We start from the raw sequence: 16,278 nt of genomic DNA on the forward strand, positions 1-16,278 counted from the left end.
TCTGAAATGAAGATGTTGAGATGGATATGTGGGATTACAATGAAAGACCACATAAAGAACACCTTTATACGAGGCAGCATTAAAATGACTGAATATCTAGAAAGGTCCAAGAAAGACTATTGCTCTGGTATGGCCACATTAAGTATAGGGATGAAAATTATGTGGGAAGGAGAATGCTTGACAATGGATGTGGCAGGTAGGAGGGAGAAAGGTAGACCCAGAAAATGGATGGATTGTGTGCGGGAGGATCTCGGGGAAAGAAGTTAAGAGAAAATGCCATTTGGGACCAAAGGAAATGGAAACTGCTTGTCAGAAACGTTGACCCCACAAGAACGGGAAAAGGCAAAGAAAAATAAAAAGAAGATACGAGATAAGCACCTAGAAACAGATGACAGAAAATGAAAAAAGTAGGATGGGTGTTGCCACTATTGCTAATCACTGTAGGTCAACTGCTCCTGACTAACACAAAGTAAAGGAGGATGTGTAAAGGAAAAATACAACAGTGACTTTGGAGGTGTATTGTGTAATGCCTACAACAGTAAGTCTACTCTCAGTTCATGTCTAAAACTAAATGTTCAAGTGCTAAGTTGCGAGAATTCTTGCGCAAGTAAAATGCGGAGATAAATGGCAAAACACAAAAATTTGACTTGAAATGCTATGTTGCAGAACTGCCAACAGTTCCTTTTGAGAAAATTTCATCTTCGGCTATTACAAGGAAACCTCTGATTTCAACAAGGACGTGTATTAAATTATAGTGTGTCTACTGATATACCTCTTGAGAAAGTTAACAGTCAGCACTTCGGTGATTTTCTACAGATGTACACCAACCAGCACATTCCCAAAGCATTAACACTTTGCAGCTATGTGACTATCAGCTACAAAGACTAGTGTTGCTAGATTCTGTGAAATTTCAGAAGAACTTCATAAGTTACTAGGAAGAAGTAATTTACACGGCCGCACATCATTACAATAGTATGCGTTTAATTTCCCTTCTTCTATTGTTAATTTTAAGAGAATTTGTGGTGCGAGAAGAGTTTTTTAACGTGTGAGTGGTACAGATTTCTTGCATATAACCATTCTAATATGAGAGCCGATTGAGCTATTGTAACTCATAGTGGTAATCGAAGAGTAAAATTTCTGCTGGGATTTAGGACTTGGTATGGTATTTTTATGTCTGACAGAAAACATCTATGATGATGATGGTGGTAGTGGTGGTGATTGTTGTTTTAAGAGGAGTACAACTGGGCAGCCATCCTGCTACGTGAGAGCAAGGAGAAGGGGGAAAGGTAGGGGGCCCGATGACCTACATGTTGGGCCCATTTAAACGATAATCATCATAGTCATCAGAAAGAGGAAGATCCTCAGATGAGATGGCACATACATACAAAAGCCTATAATTGTTTGCCATTTTATCTAGGATGCATTAGACCTCATGTTCACCTCTTCAATCTTTGCATTTTTTAAATTTTTAACATGTTGATTGTTCGGACAGAAATGTGTGTCTTTTTTTTTTTTTTTTTTTTCGTGCATATTTGTGTTATTCATCATGTTTTAAATATAAATCCTTGGTTATGTTAGAATAAAGATTGACAGCAATAGTAACTTTTTCTCTAGTGATAGGTCCTAGCAATTGACTTGAATTGTTCTAATTTCTCCTGGGTTTTATTCAGTTTTAATTTTGTTGAATCGCAGACCATATCCTACCAGTTTATATTCTATTCATGGATTTTGCTTTGTTGGCCAGTTTGTCATCGTTAGCATAAAGATAGGACCGGGTTATTTGCCAGTGCTGAGGGTCAAGCCATGATGAATGCCGAATGCCATGCAGAAGTTACCAAACTCTCTCATAGTAGCAAAGACAGCATAAAGAAGCTAAACCTGACTAACAAGGTACTCCAAGGAGCCCTTGTTGTCAAAAGTGCTAGCAAAAGCAAGTAATGCGACACTTAGTTGAATGTCTTCTCAAGATCCTGGAATATAAGATGTAGCGTCGTGTTCTTATTGTAGAGTTTTGTACTAGGATCTGTACAGCGTGCACTGCATTGATCAAGCTGCAATTTTTTTCAAATCCAGAGTAGGTTTTGTTAATTTTGATAATCTTTTAAATCTGTATATCAAGAATTTCATCAAATGGCTCTTGCGTAAATGAACACACTTAGCAGGACTTCCCTTCTTTTTGGAGTTGGGAATAGCCAGTTGATGTTAGCCCCTCTTAAATGATTTGGTTGAACAGTAAGTCTGTAGCATCCTATCTTTGTCAGCACAGGTGCGATATTCATTTCCTCAGTATGTTCTTGTTGAAGATCAAAGTCAATTTTGTTAGTGGCTATATATGTGTCATGGACAAAAGTGATGATATATCTGTAAGTCATCTGCATATAGGTGGTACTTAATAAATCTTAATGTTTTATCAATGTCATTGATACTGACTAAAAGTAATAGTAGACCCAAAACCAAACCCTGTGTGACAACATATACCTTATTTCACCATTTGGAGCACATATCCCCTAATGTCACTCATTGCCAATGACCATTGATATAAGAGCATAAGAAATGTGGCAGTTGTATTAAAATTGAGATTTCAGAGTTTGTACAGAAGTATCTGGGGACTGGCAGTGTCAGACACACTACTGAAGTCTAACAGAGCTAAGTTTAGTCTGTACCTACTGTCACAGCTGACCCTGGCAGATCTTGTCTAGGTCATTTACTGTGGGACAGACGGGAAGGTAATTCTTACCTGTCTTTTAGAGGCTTATTTGTCATACAAGTTGGGATTTGTTTTGGTTTTTTATTCTATATAAATTGAAAATATGGCAGATTATTTCATTTTTTCTAAAGAGTCTGCCAAAAGCAAAGAGCCACATTTCTATTATTTTGTATCACTTTTATTTCTTGTTATCAGATGTTTTTACTTAAGTATCTATTTCTACAGAACGTGAGTTAATGGATTCCCTGCCATTCTCAGAGCAGTGCTCTGCTCAGGAAGAGATGGTAATGAGGCTCCTGTATGAGAGCAAACTCAAAAAGTATCAAGCACCTGGAATGTTATTGGATGTTCCATCAATACAACTTGAAGATCTGGCTGGCAATTTGGACCTTGTAGTAGCCAAAGCAGAGCAACATTATTATAACTGCAATTATCGTGAATGCATCCATATCACTGAGGAGTGAGTAAATGTTCTGAGTTTACTTTTCTTTAATTTGGTAATTACTGCTCTATTGCTGACTTGTGTGTGTTTTTTTTTTTTTTTTTTCTAACACTAGGGGTATCTCTAGAGCAATAATAGTGAATAAATAGAAATTAACCAGTAGGTAGAGGTCAGTGAAGTAAGTATAATAGAAGTAATGAGAAAAAAATGATTGGCGAAGTCGTGTCTAGAAAGATGGGAATTGGAATAGGACCACAAATAGGATAAACACAATAACAACACATAATTGTGAGAAGTGAGAGCAACAGAAAGAAGAACCAGAGAAAACATGAAAATGCAAAAGGACAAACACAATCTCTGCATCTTCATGATTGCCATCTTCATATAGATAAGCTATTTCTTCTTCAATCCAAGTGGATGTATTCTTCCGCCTCCATCCTCAGAGGGTGAATGATGATTCATTTCTTCTAAGCTGCTTACAAGGTCTGTCTCCTTTCCAGCTTCATCAGGAGGGCAGGCATGATCATTCTCTGAGGGGGCCATCTGAACAGGTTCTTAGTTTTGATGTGGGAAGTTTAGGATAAATTGAAAGCCAGGTGAAGACAGGAAAAGAGCTGAGACAAAAAGATAAAATTTATACTTGTGGTAGAAGATTGGACAAACATAGAAGGAAGAAACAGCCCAATAGTTCAGTAAAACTAATAGAAAGGAAGAAACAAATGATGAATGGTGGCGGTCGTTATTATTGTTTTAAGAGAAAGTACACTGGGCAACCACCCTCCCTTGACACTAATCAGAGAAAAAATTTAAAAAGTCAGACATTCAAAAAATGAAGTTATCAGCGAAAGAAAGAGAAGGGTTACAAAGCGCATGAAAATGAAAGACACCATAGGTCTCACAAACTTACTACCATCGAGGTTGGAAGAGAACAAGATTTGACCTAGCAAGGTTGGATATGAAATATGGAAGTGAGGAGCCCGGTACAAGTGAGTGAAAACAAGACCAGACTCAACCAGGGGCCCCATGGTGGCTAACACATGCTTCTAAGTTGAGAGCCATTGGGTCCGCTTTTTAATCACTTCATAGGACATGCGGAGGAAACCGTGGATGTATTCTTCCACCTCCACCCTCAGAAGGTGAATGATGATTGAAGTCATTTGTTAATAGATATGTAGGAACTTGAAAAGCAAATTAAAAATGTTAGGATGAGCACAATGACATATCACTGTGTCTTTGTGTCTCTTCGCTTTCCCTGTATTTGTCTAGCTTGTTCTTTTTTTATATTTTTTTTTATTTATCAAGACTAAAGATCTGTTCGGATGATTCCCTCAGTATTTATATCCACCTTCCTGGTAAAGCTGGGAAGCAGTAGCAAGTATATTAGGGACTGAGAGGAAATGTTCAGAAAAGGATTGGGACTGAAGAGGGAAAAACCTATGTGAAGATGCCAGTGCAGGAAGGTGTGTTTTGTGTTGTCCTTAAATTAATTAAACTTGATAATCTGTCCCCAAATGCAATAGAATTAGCAATAGCTTTATCATCCTTTGGTTACTATAAGTTTATTATAGGGATAAAAATGAGTTGGTGTTCTTGTTATGAAAACTACAGGAACATTTTAATCAGACAAATTGCTGCAAGCATTGCAAAATTGATTATCACTAGGAAAGCCAGCTTCACCTATTATTGATAATTATGTACAAAGGTTATATATGAAGGTAGCATATAATTAATTCCTTTCTAAAGAACTAGAGAAACTGCGAAATGCCTTTTGGTCTCAGTTTCAGTGACGGTGAAATCCTGACATTCACCTCTCCGTGGTAGAGAGGGGGCAACAGTTACGTATATATATACACAGGCGGCTAGCGAATGCAGGGACCGAGTATCTCCCGGTATAAGGAGACCACTTTCTACCAAATGCCAACGGCCTTTTAGGGGGGCAGATGCCCTTGGAGTGAGAAACTGCTCCTAAAGACGGAAGAGTCACTAGATGGCCAACGGCATAGGATGGGAAATGGAACGGGAAACCACTCCATTTAAGACCTGAACGGTTATCCCAATCACCGGCTGGTTGAGAACCTTGGGGAGTGCACCGATGTCGAGTAAGTGTAGCTGCTAAAACTCAAAAAATATTTGGCTGCTATACATTATAACCAGCAAATCCTATTCTAATAGAAGGGGTAAGGGCGAGTACCTGGCGCCTTAAAACTGGGACCCCACGAAGCTACTACGCTGGTGTAGCAGGCGGAGAGGTGATACTCCCACGTGGCGCGTCCCAGGTGGCGGATAGGGGGGTCCTAACCGGCTTGCCGGCGGACTTGAGGGAAATAAAATACCTCTCGCGGAACAAACACACTACCCCCTGCGGGTGGGGGACGCACATGTAGAATACACTCGCGGTATCCCCTGCCTGTCGTAAGAGGCGACTAACAGGGACCCAAGTGGCCCTCAACTTGGGAGTGTGGATTGGAGACCACGGGGCCCTTAGCTGAGTCTTGGCATTGCTTCCACTTACTTGTGCCAGGCTCCTCACTTTCGTCTATCCTGTCCGACCTCCCTTGGTCACCTCTTGTTCTTTTCCAACCCCGATGGTATTAGAGCATTCGAGACCTAGGAAGTCTTTCATTTTCACGCCCTTCGTGGCCCTTGCCTTTCTTCGTCCGTTACTTCATTTTTCGAAGTAACGGATCCCATCTTTCTTCTTCTTTTTTCTCTCTCTTTACCCCCTGTGGGTGGGGGACGCAGGCAGATAATACACCCATGGTATCCCCTGCCTGTCGGGAGAGGCGACTAAAAGGGGCGCCAACAGGATGATTGGATTAGAACCATGAAACTACTTTTGATTCATACCATCACGCGGGGAACACCATGGGATGCCTGTACTTGCGTGTAGTACCACTATATTTGGTACAAAATGGGTTTGTGATTAGTAGCAGCAAAGAGTAGGATCTCCTGTGGGTTTCCAGTACCCGTGCGTTGTACCCATGTGAGCAACACCGCGGGTCTGGGCGTTGCCTATGAGTTGTACCACTATATGAGCGACACCGTGGGTCTGCGTTGCCTGTGATTAGTACCCACTATGTGGGGAACACCACGGGAATACCGGCACCCATGACTAGTACACCTAGGTGAGGAGCCTCATCGGTTTGCGTTGGCTATGAATCAAATCACAATGTTTCTGTGATATATGTACATTGTTTATGGACTATTTAATATGTTGTGCAATTTGTGTATTTGGCTGATGATGACCTTGACCTTAGGTCAAAACTAGTTCCAAATAAATGTTTCATTTGTAACCCGCATTACAAAAATTTTGTATTGAAAAGGTGGACCTGTTAAACTAAACTTTTAATTTTATATGTATCTCACATTTGCCTCGGATGAATAAGAATGGATATCAAAATATGATGACCCTGCAATGGAAATCAGCTTTACGAGTAGGAACTTGGAATGTAAGAACCCTGTATAAACCTGGATCCTTCAAAATCCTCAGTCAACAGCTGGAGAAGTATAGAGTGGGAATTGCTGCAATTCACAAGACTAGATCATGAGAGATACGGGACATGGAGAAGTATACACTTTTTAAGAGTGGTAAAGAAACTGGACCCCACAAATTTGGTACTGCATTTTGTGTCCAAAATTCACTAGTATCGTCAGTGCTGTCCTTTGAACATGTGAATGAAAGACTATGCTATTTGAGGATTCATTCTAAATGGTCCAACATGTCACTGGTGAACTGCCATGCCCCCACAAATGACAAGGATGATCACGTTAAAGACTCCTTTTATGAGGATTTGTTAGAACTGTGAAATAAATTACTCAAACATGATGTCAAAATGATTTTGGGTAATTTCAATGCAAAAAGTTGGAAAGGAAGAAATTTTTGTGCCAACAATAAGAAAAAGTCTGCATGACAAAAGCAATGATAATGCCATTAGACTAATCAATTTCGCTACATCCACAAACATGAATATGCGGAGTACCACTTTCCTACATAAACCAATACATAAGGAAACATGGTATTCGTGTAACGGTAAGACTGCCAATCAGATAGATCATGTACTAATTGATAACAGGCATCGAAGCTCCGTAACTGATATCAAAGCTTACAGAGGAGCTGAGATAGGATCTGATCACAATATGATAATTGCTTCCGTTAAAATTAAATTGAAAACCTCTTGTAAGTCACAGACTGAGGAAAGATGCAAAGTTGACACTGAGAAACTGAAGCAGGAGGATGAAAGATTAAAGTATAATGTGGAAATGGCAAACAGATTTGATATTTTGGGAAAAGATCCTACAGAAGACATTGATGAAACAAATGACAAAGTTTGTGAACAAATGTGGAATAAAGCAAATCAAATCATGACAACAGTAGCCATGAAAGTGACACCAAAAGGTGTTAGTAAGAAAAGGAAATGATTCGATGAGGCATTTCAGTATGCAGTTAATGAAGTGACAATATGGTGTAATAAGTGGCTGCAGGCTAATAAGAATGTAGATGTTGAGAAATTATACAGAGAAGAACAGAAAGAATCTAGTGAATGAATTCGTAGAAGGAAAAATGTCTACCTGAGACAAAAATAGAATCAATCCAAGATGACTATAGAAACAGGAACATCCGCAAGATGTATGGAACTGTCAACACAATTAAAAAAGGATTTCAACCAATACAAAACCATGAGAGATAAGTCTGGAAATTTAATTGCTGATCAGGACCAATTATTAAATTATTGTAGGCAATATTTCGATTCCTTGCTCAATGGTGATGATCCAGAAACCTTTATCGGTAAACCATCTAGTTCCCCATCAGAAGAGCAAATACCAGAGCCATCATATCAAGAGCTTTACAAAGTATTATACGTTTAAAAAACAGTAAAGCTTCAGGTAGTGACAAGATTCCTGCTGAGCTTTATAACCCCTTAAATGGGGAATACTTTCATAACGTCAACCAACCAGTGGGTAATTATTCAGCTCAACGTGCACTTTTGGAATGGGTACAGTAGCGTGTGGCAGATGTAAATACTCAACAGAAAAATATATTTTACTTGATTTACTTGAATTATTAGCGATATAGTAGAAATCCGTTAGCATTATGTTATTGCCGTTTTTCTTGTAAACCCGTAAATATATACATATATACGCAGTATGTTCATACAAAAGTGAATATAAAAAGTGTTCCTTTCATTATTATGATGACATTTTTCAAGTTTTCACATACTTTCTGGTTTATCGGTCATTCGGAAATTGCGCACAGTGTGGTAAATACGGAAGCATGGGCAAGCACAAAGTGCCACGTCACATTCCTCACAGCAGTAGACAGTTTCCCATCGCCTCTTGTTTGACAGGCACACAACACGTTTTCTTGAGTGATTCCTACTTCCGGTTGGTGGGTTCTCAGATAATTCAACGTCTTTTTTAACCAAGTCATGTTCACTTCACACGAAACAGTTTACTACGATATACAGACCAATTTACAAAATGTTATCAGAAATGGACAATGGAGTTCGCAGAACAACTGTATCGTAACAACAACGACGACAACAACAACTTGCAAATTTAGTGATTTCAATGTACATATACACAAATCAATTCTTTACGAAGAATTTGGCGCAGACCGCACGAGGCAACACGAGACAGCTGTCGGATTGCCGCCTAGGCGCGAACTACCCGACTGGCGTGAGACCGAATAAAACTGAATAGGACAGCAATAATCACATCTAATATGAATGGAATTAGTTTTAAATTACGATAGATGGCAGAAGTGATTAAGAATAGGCAGGCGCCTCTAGGCTGCTAACCCTATGTAAGAACACATTTAGAATTACAAAAACACCTAAAGGCGTCAAACCCAATACTTGTGCGACAGCTGTTGACGCCTTTAGGCGTCAAACCCAGTTAAGGGATTAAATACGGTGGAAAAAGATTACATAAATACATACATATATAAGATCATTCTAAGGATATGGCATGATGAAGTTATTCCAAAAGAATGGCAGGAATCACTTATTGTACCAATTCATAAAGGAGGGGATAAAGAAGAATTCAAAATTATCGTGGCATATCTCTTGTAAACACGGCCTACAAAATTGTCTTTTCTTCTTTTACAGCGTTTAAAACCATTTGCTGAAAATGTTATTGGGGACTTATCAGAACGGTTTTCATAGTAACAGATCCACTACAGACAACATATTTGCAAATAAGACTGTTAATGATAAGTTGTGGAAACACAAGGAGTTGGTTCATTATCTCTTTATAGATTTCTTCGAGGCATATATGATTCAATCCATAGAGAAGGGCTGTGGAACATCATGATAGAGTTTGGCTTTCCCATAAAATTAATTAACATGTGCAAACTGTGTATGGATGGTAATGTTAGCTGTGTTTTGCTCAAGGGCAGAAAATCAAGTTCCTTCCAGAATAAAACTGGTCTGAGGCAAGGGGATGCACTATCTCCTCTTCTATTCAACATTGCACTGGAGAAGATTATCAGGAAATTAGCTCTTGTACCTGCTGGCATCATATTGGGGAGATAACATAAAGTCCTTGCATATGGGGATGATGTTCTTATTGGCTGCAATGAATTAGAAATTAGGCAGTTACTTGTGGAACTAATGGAAATGGCAGCAAAAATTGGCTTATGGATAAATGATAAAAAGACATATTAAATGGTTTTACAGAGACCGAATCATGAGGAGGTAAACATATTGCCTTTGAAGATTGGGAAATATATATTTAAAAGAGTAGAGGAGTTTAAATTCCTTGGTGTATTAATTGATGAGCAAAACCGAAGGCAACAGGAACACCAAGTTAGAATTAAGAATGCAAATAAGGTATTTTACTCTATGAGCCCTATATTATGCTCCAAGTTTTTAACAAGGAATGCAAAAATGATTATCTGCAATACAATCATTTGACCGGTACTTCTGTATTGTTCTGAGATATGGAGTACAACAAAGAAAGAGCTGCAGCAGTTGGAAGTCTTTGAGAATAAAGTTCATATAAAAATATTTGGCCCATGGTTCGATCCTATCTCTCAAAGCTGGCAGAAAAGATTTAATTATGAGATTTACACCCTCTCCCAACAACACACTATAATGGGCGTGATAGTATTCAACAGACTGCGCTGGGCTGGACATGTACTGATGATGCAGGATTACAGAGCACCTGGAAGAAGATGAGTAAAGTATGTCAGACCCTATAAATTGATAACTGGGAAGAGTGGGCTGAAGATCAAAAAGGTTGGACGAGGATTGTGAGATCGGCACGGGAACTTTGCGTTCCTTGGAAGCCTACGAAGTGAGTGAGTGAGAGTATATAATCAATTCCTTGTGGCTGTCAAACATGCTTCATCTCTGGTGTCATGTTCAATCTAACTGTCCAACTTATTGAATCCAAATTATTTGCTGAAAATCCCCTGGGTAAAGAAAGCTGGAAACCAACATATTTCTTTCCTAAAAATCACAAAGAGGTATTATTGTATTAAAACCATACAGGATCTCTTGTAAATCTGATGAGAAACAGCCATAAAGACATCTTAATGATGACCCGGAAACATTACAGAATCAGTCTAATATTACCAGAAACCAGGTTTTATGTCAGCTACTCTTCTGTGGAAAAGTATCTCACAAAGCTAAAATGGCTAAAATGAAAATAAAAAAGACTGGAATGACTGTCCTCTAACCCTTCACATGCTGGAATTAGACAAACCTATTTTTCTTTTTCCCTTAGTTAATACTTGGATGAATTCGATCTTGAAGCGGATGTGCTGTTGTGGGTGCAACGCACAGCTCAGGACTGACAGGAATGGCTATGTGAAGGTAATGGGACCACACGGCTATGGGAGAAGGAATTCAGAAGGGGAATATCTCCTAGACTTCTGCATAAGAAACTGTTTGGTAGTGAAAAACAGTTGGTTCAACAAAAGTCAGTCACAGGATTACCCGTTACAGCTGGCATGGAAAGAGCAAGACAGTCATTGGCTATGTCATTACAGATAAAGAAGGAAGTAGACTTGTGACTGATGTCAAGGTGATTCTAAGTGAGAACCTCAATAGTGAGCACCGGTTATTAGTAGCAGATCTGAAAGACATTAATGTACCAAAGATAGCAACCAGGAAATTACCTAAGATTAAGGTGTGGGAACTACAGCAGATTGGAAAAAGGACCGACTATCAGGACCATATGAGAGGACCACTGCCTACAGAAGAAGTGGAGATTGGTGAGGTAGAGTAGACAAGATTTAAAAGCACTTTGATAAAAGAAGCAATAGAGGTTTACTGGAAGACAAGTGCGAGAGTAAGGGAAAAAGAGACACCCTGGTGGAATGAAAGAGTAAGATCCCCAGTAAAGGAAAGGAACATAGCACAAAAAGATCATCATCATCATCATCATCATCTAGGTATTCTGCCTTATTGGCAGGTCTTGTCATGGGATGAACCTCTTCCACAGTTGCCTGTCCTGCGCCAAGTTTTTCATGTCCGAATATTTATTTCCTTGGATATTGTCCAACATTTGATATTTTTTCCTTCCTCTTCCTCGTTTGCCTTTCACCATTCCTTCTATTCCTTCTTTCAGTAAACAGTCTCTCCTCAAACAATGTCCGATCCAGTTCATTTTTCTCCTTCTAATGATTTGTAACATTTGTAACTCTCCTCATTCCTTACCCGGTCTTCCCATTTCACTCGTTCTATTCTCCTCCTTACCCACATCTCTAGTGCCTCCAATCTTCTCTCATCTTTCTCAATGTCCAAGTCCCTGCGCCGTACAGCGCTATGCTCCAAATGTAACACTTAGCAAGTCTTTTCCTCAAATCTTTGTTTAGTGGTCCACAAAGTAATTTTGATTTTTTCTTAAAGCCTTCTTTTGCTATGGCAATTCTTTTCTTAATTTCTGTCGTGCAATACATATCATCTGATCATACTTCCCAAATACTTGAAGTTACTTACTTGCTCTATTTCTTCTCCCCCTATACTAATATGACAATTTCTACCTTTTCCTCCAATTATCATACTTTTGGTCTTCTTATTAATTCTCATTCCATATTCTTCTAGTTTCATGTTGAGTTTATCTAACATTTGTATCATTTCACATTCGCTTTCTCCCATCACAACCATATCATCTGCAAATCTTATACATTCTACTCTCCTACCTCCAACACAAACTCCACTTTTCCCATTAAAACTTTCATTGATTATTTCTTCAAGATAGATGTTGAACAGTATCTGTGATAAAGAGCAGCCCTGTCTTACACCTCTTCCTAATTCATTTTCTTCACTCAACTCATCTCCTATTCTCATTCTTGCTCTCTGGTTTAAATACAAATTCTTTATTAGCCTTCTATCCCTCCAATCAACTCCATGTTTCTTCAGGATTGTCATCAATCTGTCCCATCTGACACAGTCAAAAGCCTTCTCAAGGTCAATAAATACAGCATAAACCTTCCTGTTTTTCTCTATGTACCTCTCTCCTATCACCCTCAGAAGTCCAATCGCGTCTCTTGTTCCAACTCCTCTCCTGAAACCAAACTGTTCTTCACCTATAAAGTTATTCAGCTTTCCATATATCCTTCTGTTGAGCATCCGCAGTAAGACTTTAGCTGCGTGTGAAATTAGACTCAATGTCCTATGTTCTTCACATTTTTTTGCTGTTCTTTTTCTTTTCCATAGGGATTAAGATGATTTCACAAAAGTCCTCTGGCCATTTTTCTGTCATGTATATTTGATTACATAATCCAATGAATTCCTTTCTTCCTTCGTTATTTAACGCTTATAACAGTTCAACAGGAATCTCATCTATTCCCATCGCTTTTCTATTTTTCATCACGTTCAGTGATGCTTCGATCTCTCTTCTCAGTATTGTTTCCCCTTTATCATCCCCTTTAACCATATCTTCCTCCTCTGATTCAAGTTCTTCTTTGTTTGGTCGATTGTCCCGATCATACAGCCATTCTATGTATTCTTCCCATCTTTTCATTATTTCTTGGGGTTCATATATCATTGTGCGATCTGTAGCCTCTATTTCGTTATTGCTGTTGTTCCTTCTCTTTTCTCTGAATATTATATTGGTTGCTTCTTTGTACTTCAAGTCATATTTCCCTTGTTTCTCCAGTTGCTCTATCTCATCACACTTTCCTGTCAACCATTTCTCCTTTGCTTTTTCTGTTTCTCTTCTTAATTCATTATTTAACTTCCTGTAGTTACGCTTTCCTTCTTCTGTATTTACTGTTTTCCATTTCCTGTGTTCCTCCATTTTACTTATCATTTCTGATGTTATCCAATCCTTCTTTGTCCTTTTCCTCTCCTTGACTCCAAGCGTTTTCTTAGCTGCTTCTTTTACCCCATTTTTAAAAGTTTCCCATCTCCTTTCTACATTTTCTGTTTCATTTCTTAATGTATTATTGTTACAATATTCATCCTCTAGTTCTCTACACTTGTTTTTGTCTTTCAGTTTCTCAATATTAATTTTTTCTCTCTTCTTTCCTTTCCATACTATTTTCAATTTAATCAGTACCTCTGCTACAACTAATATATAAAAGACAAAGACAAAGTCACCTCCGTACAGGCCATGAAGGCCCTTGGAGGAGTGGAAGGTAAAGGCTTCCACCATTGTTAACCACGACGCGTGATGGGGTAGAGTGGTTAGTTCTACGTCCGGCCGCCTTTGCCCCCAGGAATTAACCTGGTACTAATTTTTGGTGTAGGCTGAGTGAACCTCAGGGCCGTATGCACCTCCGGAAGTGGAAATCTTGTTTCTTAAATTTTCCAACTTCCTGACGGGGATTCGAACCCACGTCCTTCCGAGCGAACCGAGCACGCCTTTACCGCCTCGTCCAGGCAGCCCCTTACAACTAATATATGGTCAGAATAAATATCTGCTCCTGGGTAACATTTAGCATTCTTTAGGCAGTTTCTGTACCGTTGTGTCATTATTTAATCAATTTGATATTTCTTGTCATCTAATCGAGATATCCAAGTATACCTTCTCCTTTTGTGGTTGTCAAACAGAGTGTTTCCAACCACCATGCAATTTTCATTACAGAATTCAATCAACCTTTCTCCCCTCTCATTTCTGTCCCCCAATTCAAATTTACCAATGGTCTTACCATCTAATCCTTCACCAACAACTGCATTCCAATCACCCATTACAATACATGCATTCTTTTCCTCTTTCTCAATGAGTTGATCTATCTTCTCATAACACTCTTCTACCTCTTCATCAGAATGATTACAGGTCGGCATATAAACTTGCATGATCACTAAGTCTTTTCTTTTCCCTTTCAGTCTTATCATCATAATCCTTCCATTGATATATTCAACCTTCATTGTTCTTCAGTCGTTTTTCAATCAGTATTTCAACTCCATACAATCCATTTTTATCTTCTCCCGAATAGTACATTCGGAAGTCACCGCTTTCTAGTTCTCCACATCCACCCCATCTCACTTCACACATTCCTAGTACATCCAAATTATTTCTCTTCATCTCATATTTAGTGTTTTCTAATTTTCCTTCCTGTAAAAGGGTTAGAACATTCCACGTCCCTATCCGCAATAATTCTTCTTTCTTCTTCTCCTTCCTTCCACATTTTAAAAACCTCGTTGTACACCCCTCCCGGAGATCTGAATGAGGGGAATCTTTACCTCCGGAATCTTTTACAAAGAGGTTCATCTCATGAACGTCTTGGGAGATACTGCCAGTGGTGGTTTCCTGTTGCCTTCCACTGTCCTCCACATCCTGTCGGCTCGCTAACCCAGATTACTGCTGGGGTTGATACCTAACCTTCCTCTGGGTTGCTCAGCTTAACAGGGGCACCATGTGTAGGTAGAATTGTGGAGAATTGGGGTGAGAGAGGCTAAGAGAACACTCTTGTTGAGTTCTTATATTCGCATCTCACCTCCATTTCTTAGCCAGAGTCACAAGGTTGAATTAATGACTCCCTCAGGTCATCTCCTGGGCCCACAAAAAGAACAAGATAGAGAGAAATCCAAGCCAGAACAGGTAAGGGACAAGGGGAAGATCAGAGACCTCGAGCAAGTTTACCGAGACAAGATATTCAGAGTTAAAAGAGTAGTAGAAGAGGAGAAGATAAAGTGCTAGTAGAAATATATTGAAAAACTGAAGGAAGAAAGCAGAGGCAATATGAAACCATTGTTCAGAGTGATCAAAAAAAAAAGGATCCAGTTGAAACCATCAAAGCAATTGAGGATCCTAATGGAAACCTTGCCAGGAAAGAAGAGGACATCAGAGAGTTCTGAGGAATCATTTTGATCACCTATTGAAGAGGACAGAAGCAGATCGGAGAACAAAAGAACCAGCTGTTGAAACCTGCACAGAGGAACCTCCCATTACATGGGCAGAAACAGAAGCAGCCCTGAAGAAAATGCTGCAAGGGAAATCCCCAGGAGTCGATGAAGTCAGCACAGACATGATTAAAGCAGCAGGAGTTCAGGGTTTACAGAGGTTCCACAGAGTGCTCAGTGCAGTTTGGAAAGATGGCAAGATACCTACTGATTGGAGCAAGGGTCATTATCCCCTTGTTTAAGAAAGGAAATTGCCAAAAATGCTCCAACTATAACACTCCTTTTTCATGGGCTTAAGATTCTTGAGAAAATCTTAGAGAGCAGATTGGGAGTCATCTTAGGGCTACAGTTTAAAGAGGAACAGTATTAGTTCAGGCCTAACAGGTCCACAACAGACCTAATCTTCAGTGTCCGTATGTTTATGGAAAAATATTGGGAAAAAGGCAAAGATCTGTTTATGGTTTTCCTTGACATTGAGAAGGCATATGACAGCATTGCAAGAGAGAAAATATGGGAATACCTGAGGAAAAGGAATGTGCCAGCGGGAGTGGTGAGGAAAGTTCAGATGCTGTATGAGAACTGTACCAGCTGTGTGCGATTGGGTGACGGACATTCATCCTGGTTCAAGACCCAAAGTGGAGTCCAGCAGTGCAGTGCACTGTCCCCATTATTATCACCATCATGGATGACATAATGAACATCAAGAAAATCTCTGGTGAACTAAATGCAGTGGCCTTCGCTGATGATGATATGATCCGGGGAGAAACTGCGGAACAAGTACGGTCAAGACTCAATAAATGGAAGGTTAAGTTCCAGGAGTTCAATCTCATGAT

The 16,278-nt window shown here is 39.3% G+C and overlaps 1 protein-coding gene across 4 annotated transcripts in view; it reads left to right on the forward strand.

The window, feature by feature from the left end:
- The window catches only part of Cdc16 (cell division cycle protein 16), a 300,876-nt gene that overhangs the window by 118,452 nt on the left and 166,146 nt on the right, over positions 1-16,278 (forward strand). For all 4 annotated transcript variants that reach the window (XM_067137914.2, XM_067137918.2, XM_067137916.2 and 1 more), the window contains exon 5: positions 2,933-3,167. In XM_067137914.2, the coding sequence (XP_066994015.2) occupies positions 2,933-3,167 (235 nt within the window). The remainder of the gene's footprint in view (positions 1-2,932; positions 3,168-16,278) is intronic.

Source organism: Anabrus simplex, chromosome 1 (genome assembly GCF_040414725.1).
Source record: "Anabrus simplex isolate iqAnaSimp1 chromosome 1, ASM4041472v1, whole genome shotgun sequence".
Lineage (NCBI taxonomy): Eukaryota > Metazoa > Arthropoda > Insecta > Orthoptera > Tettigoniidae > Anabrus > Anabrus simplex.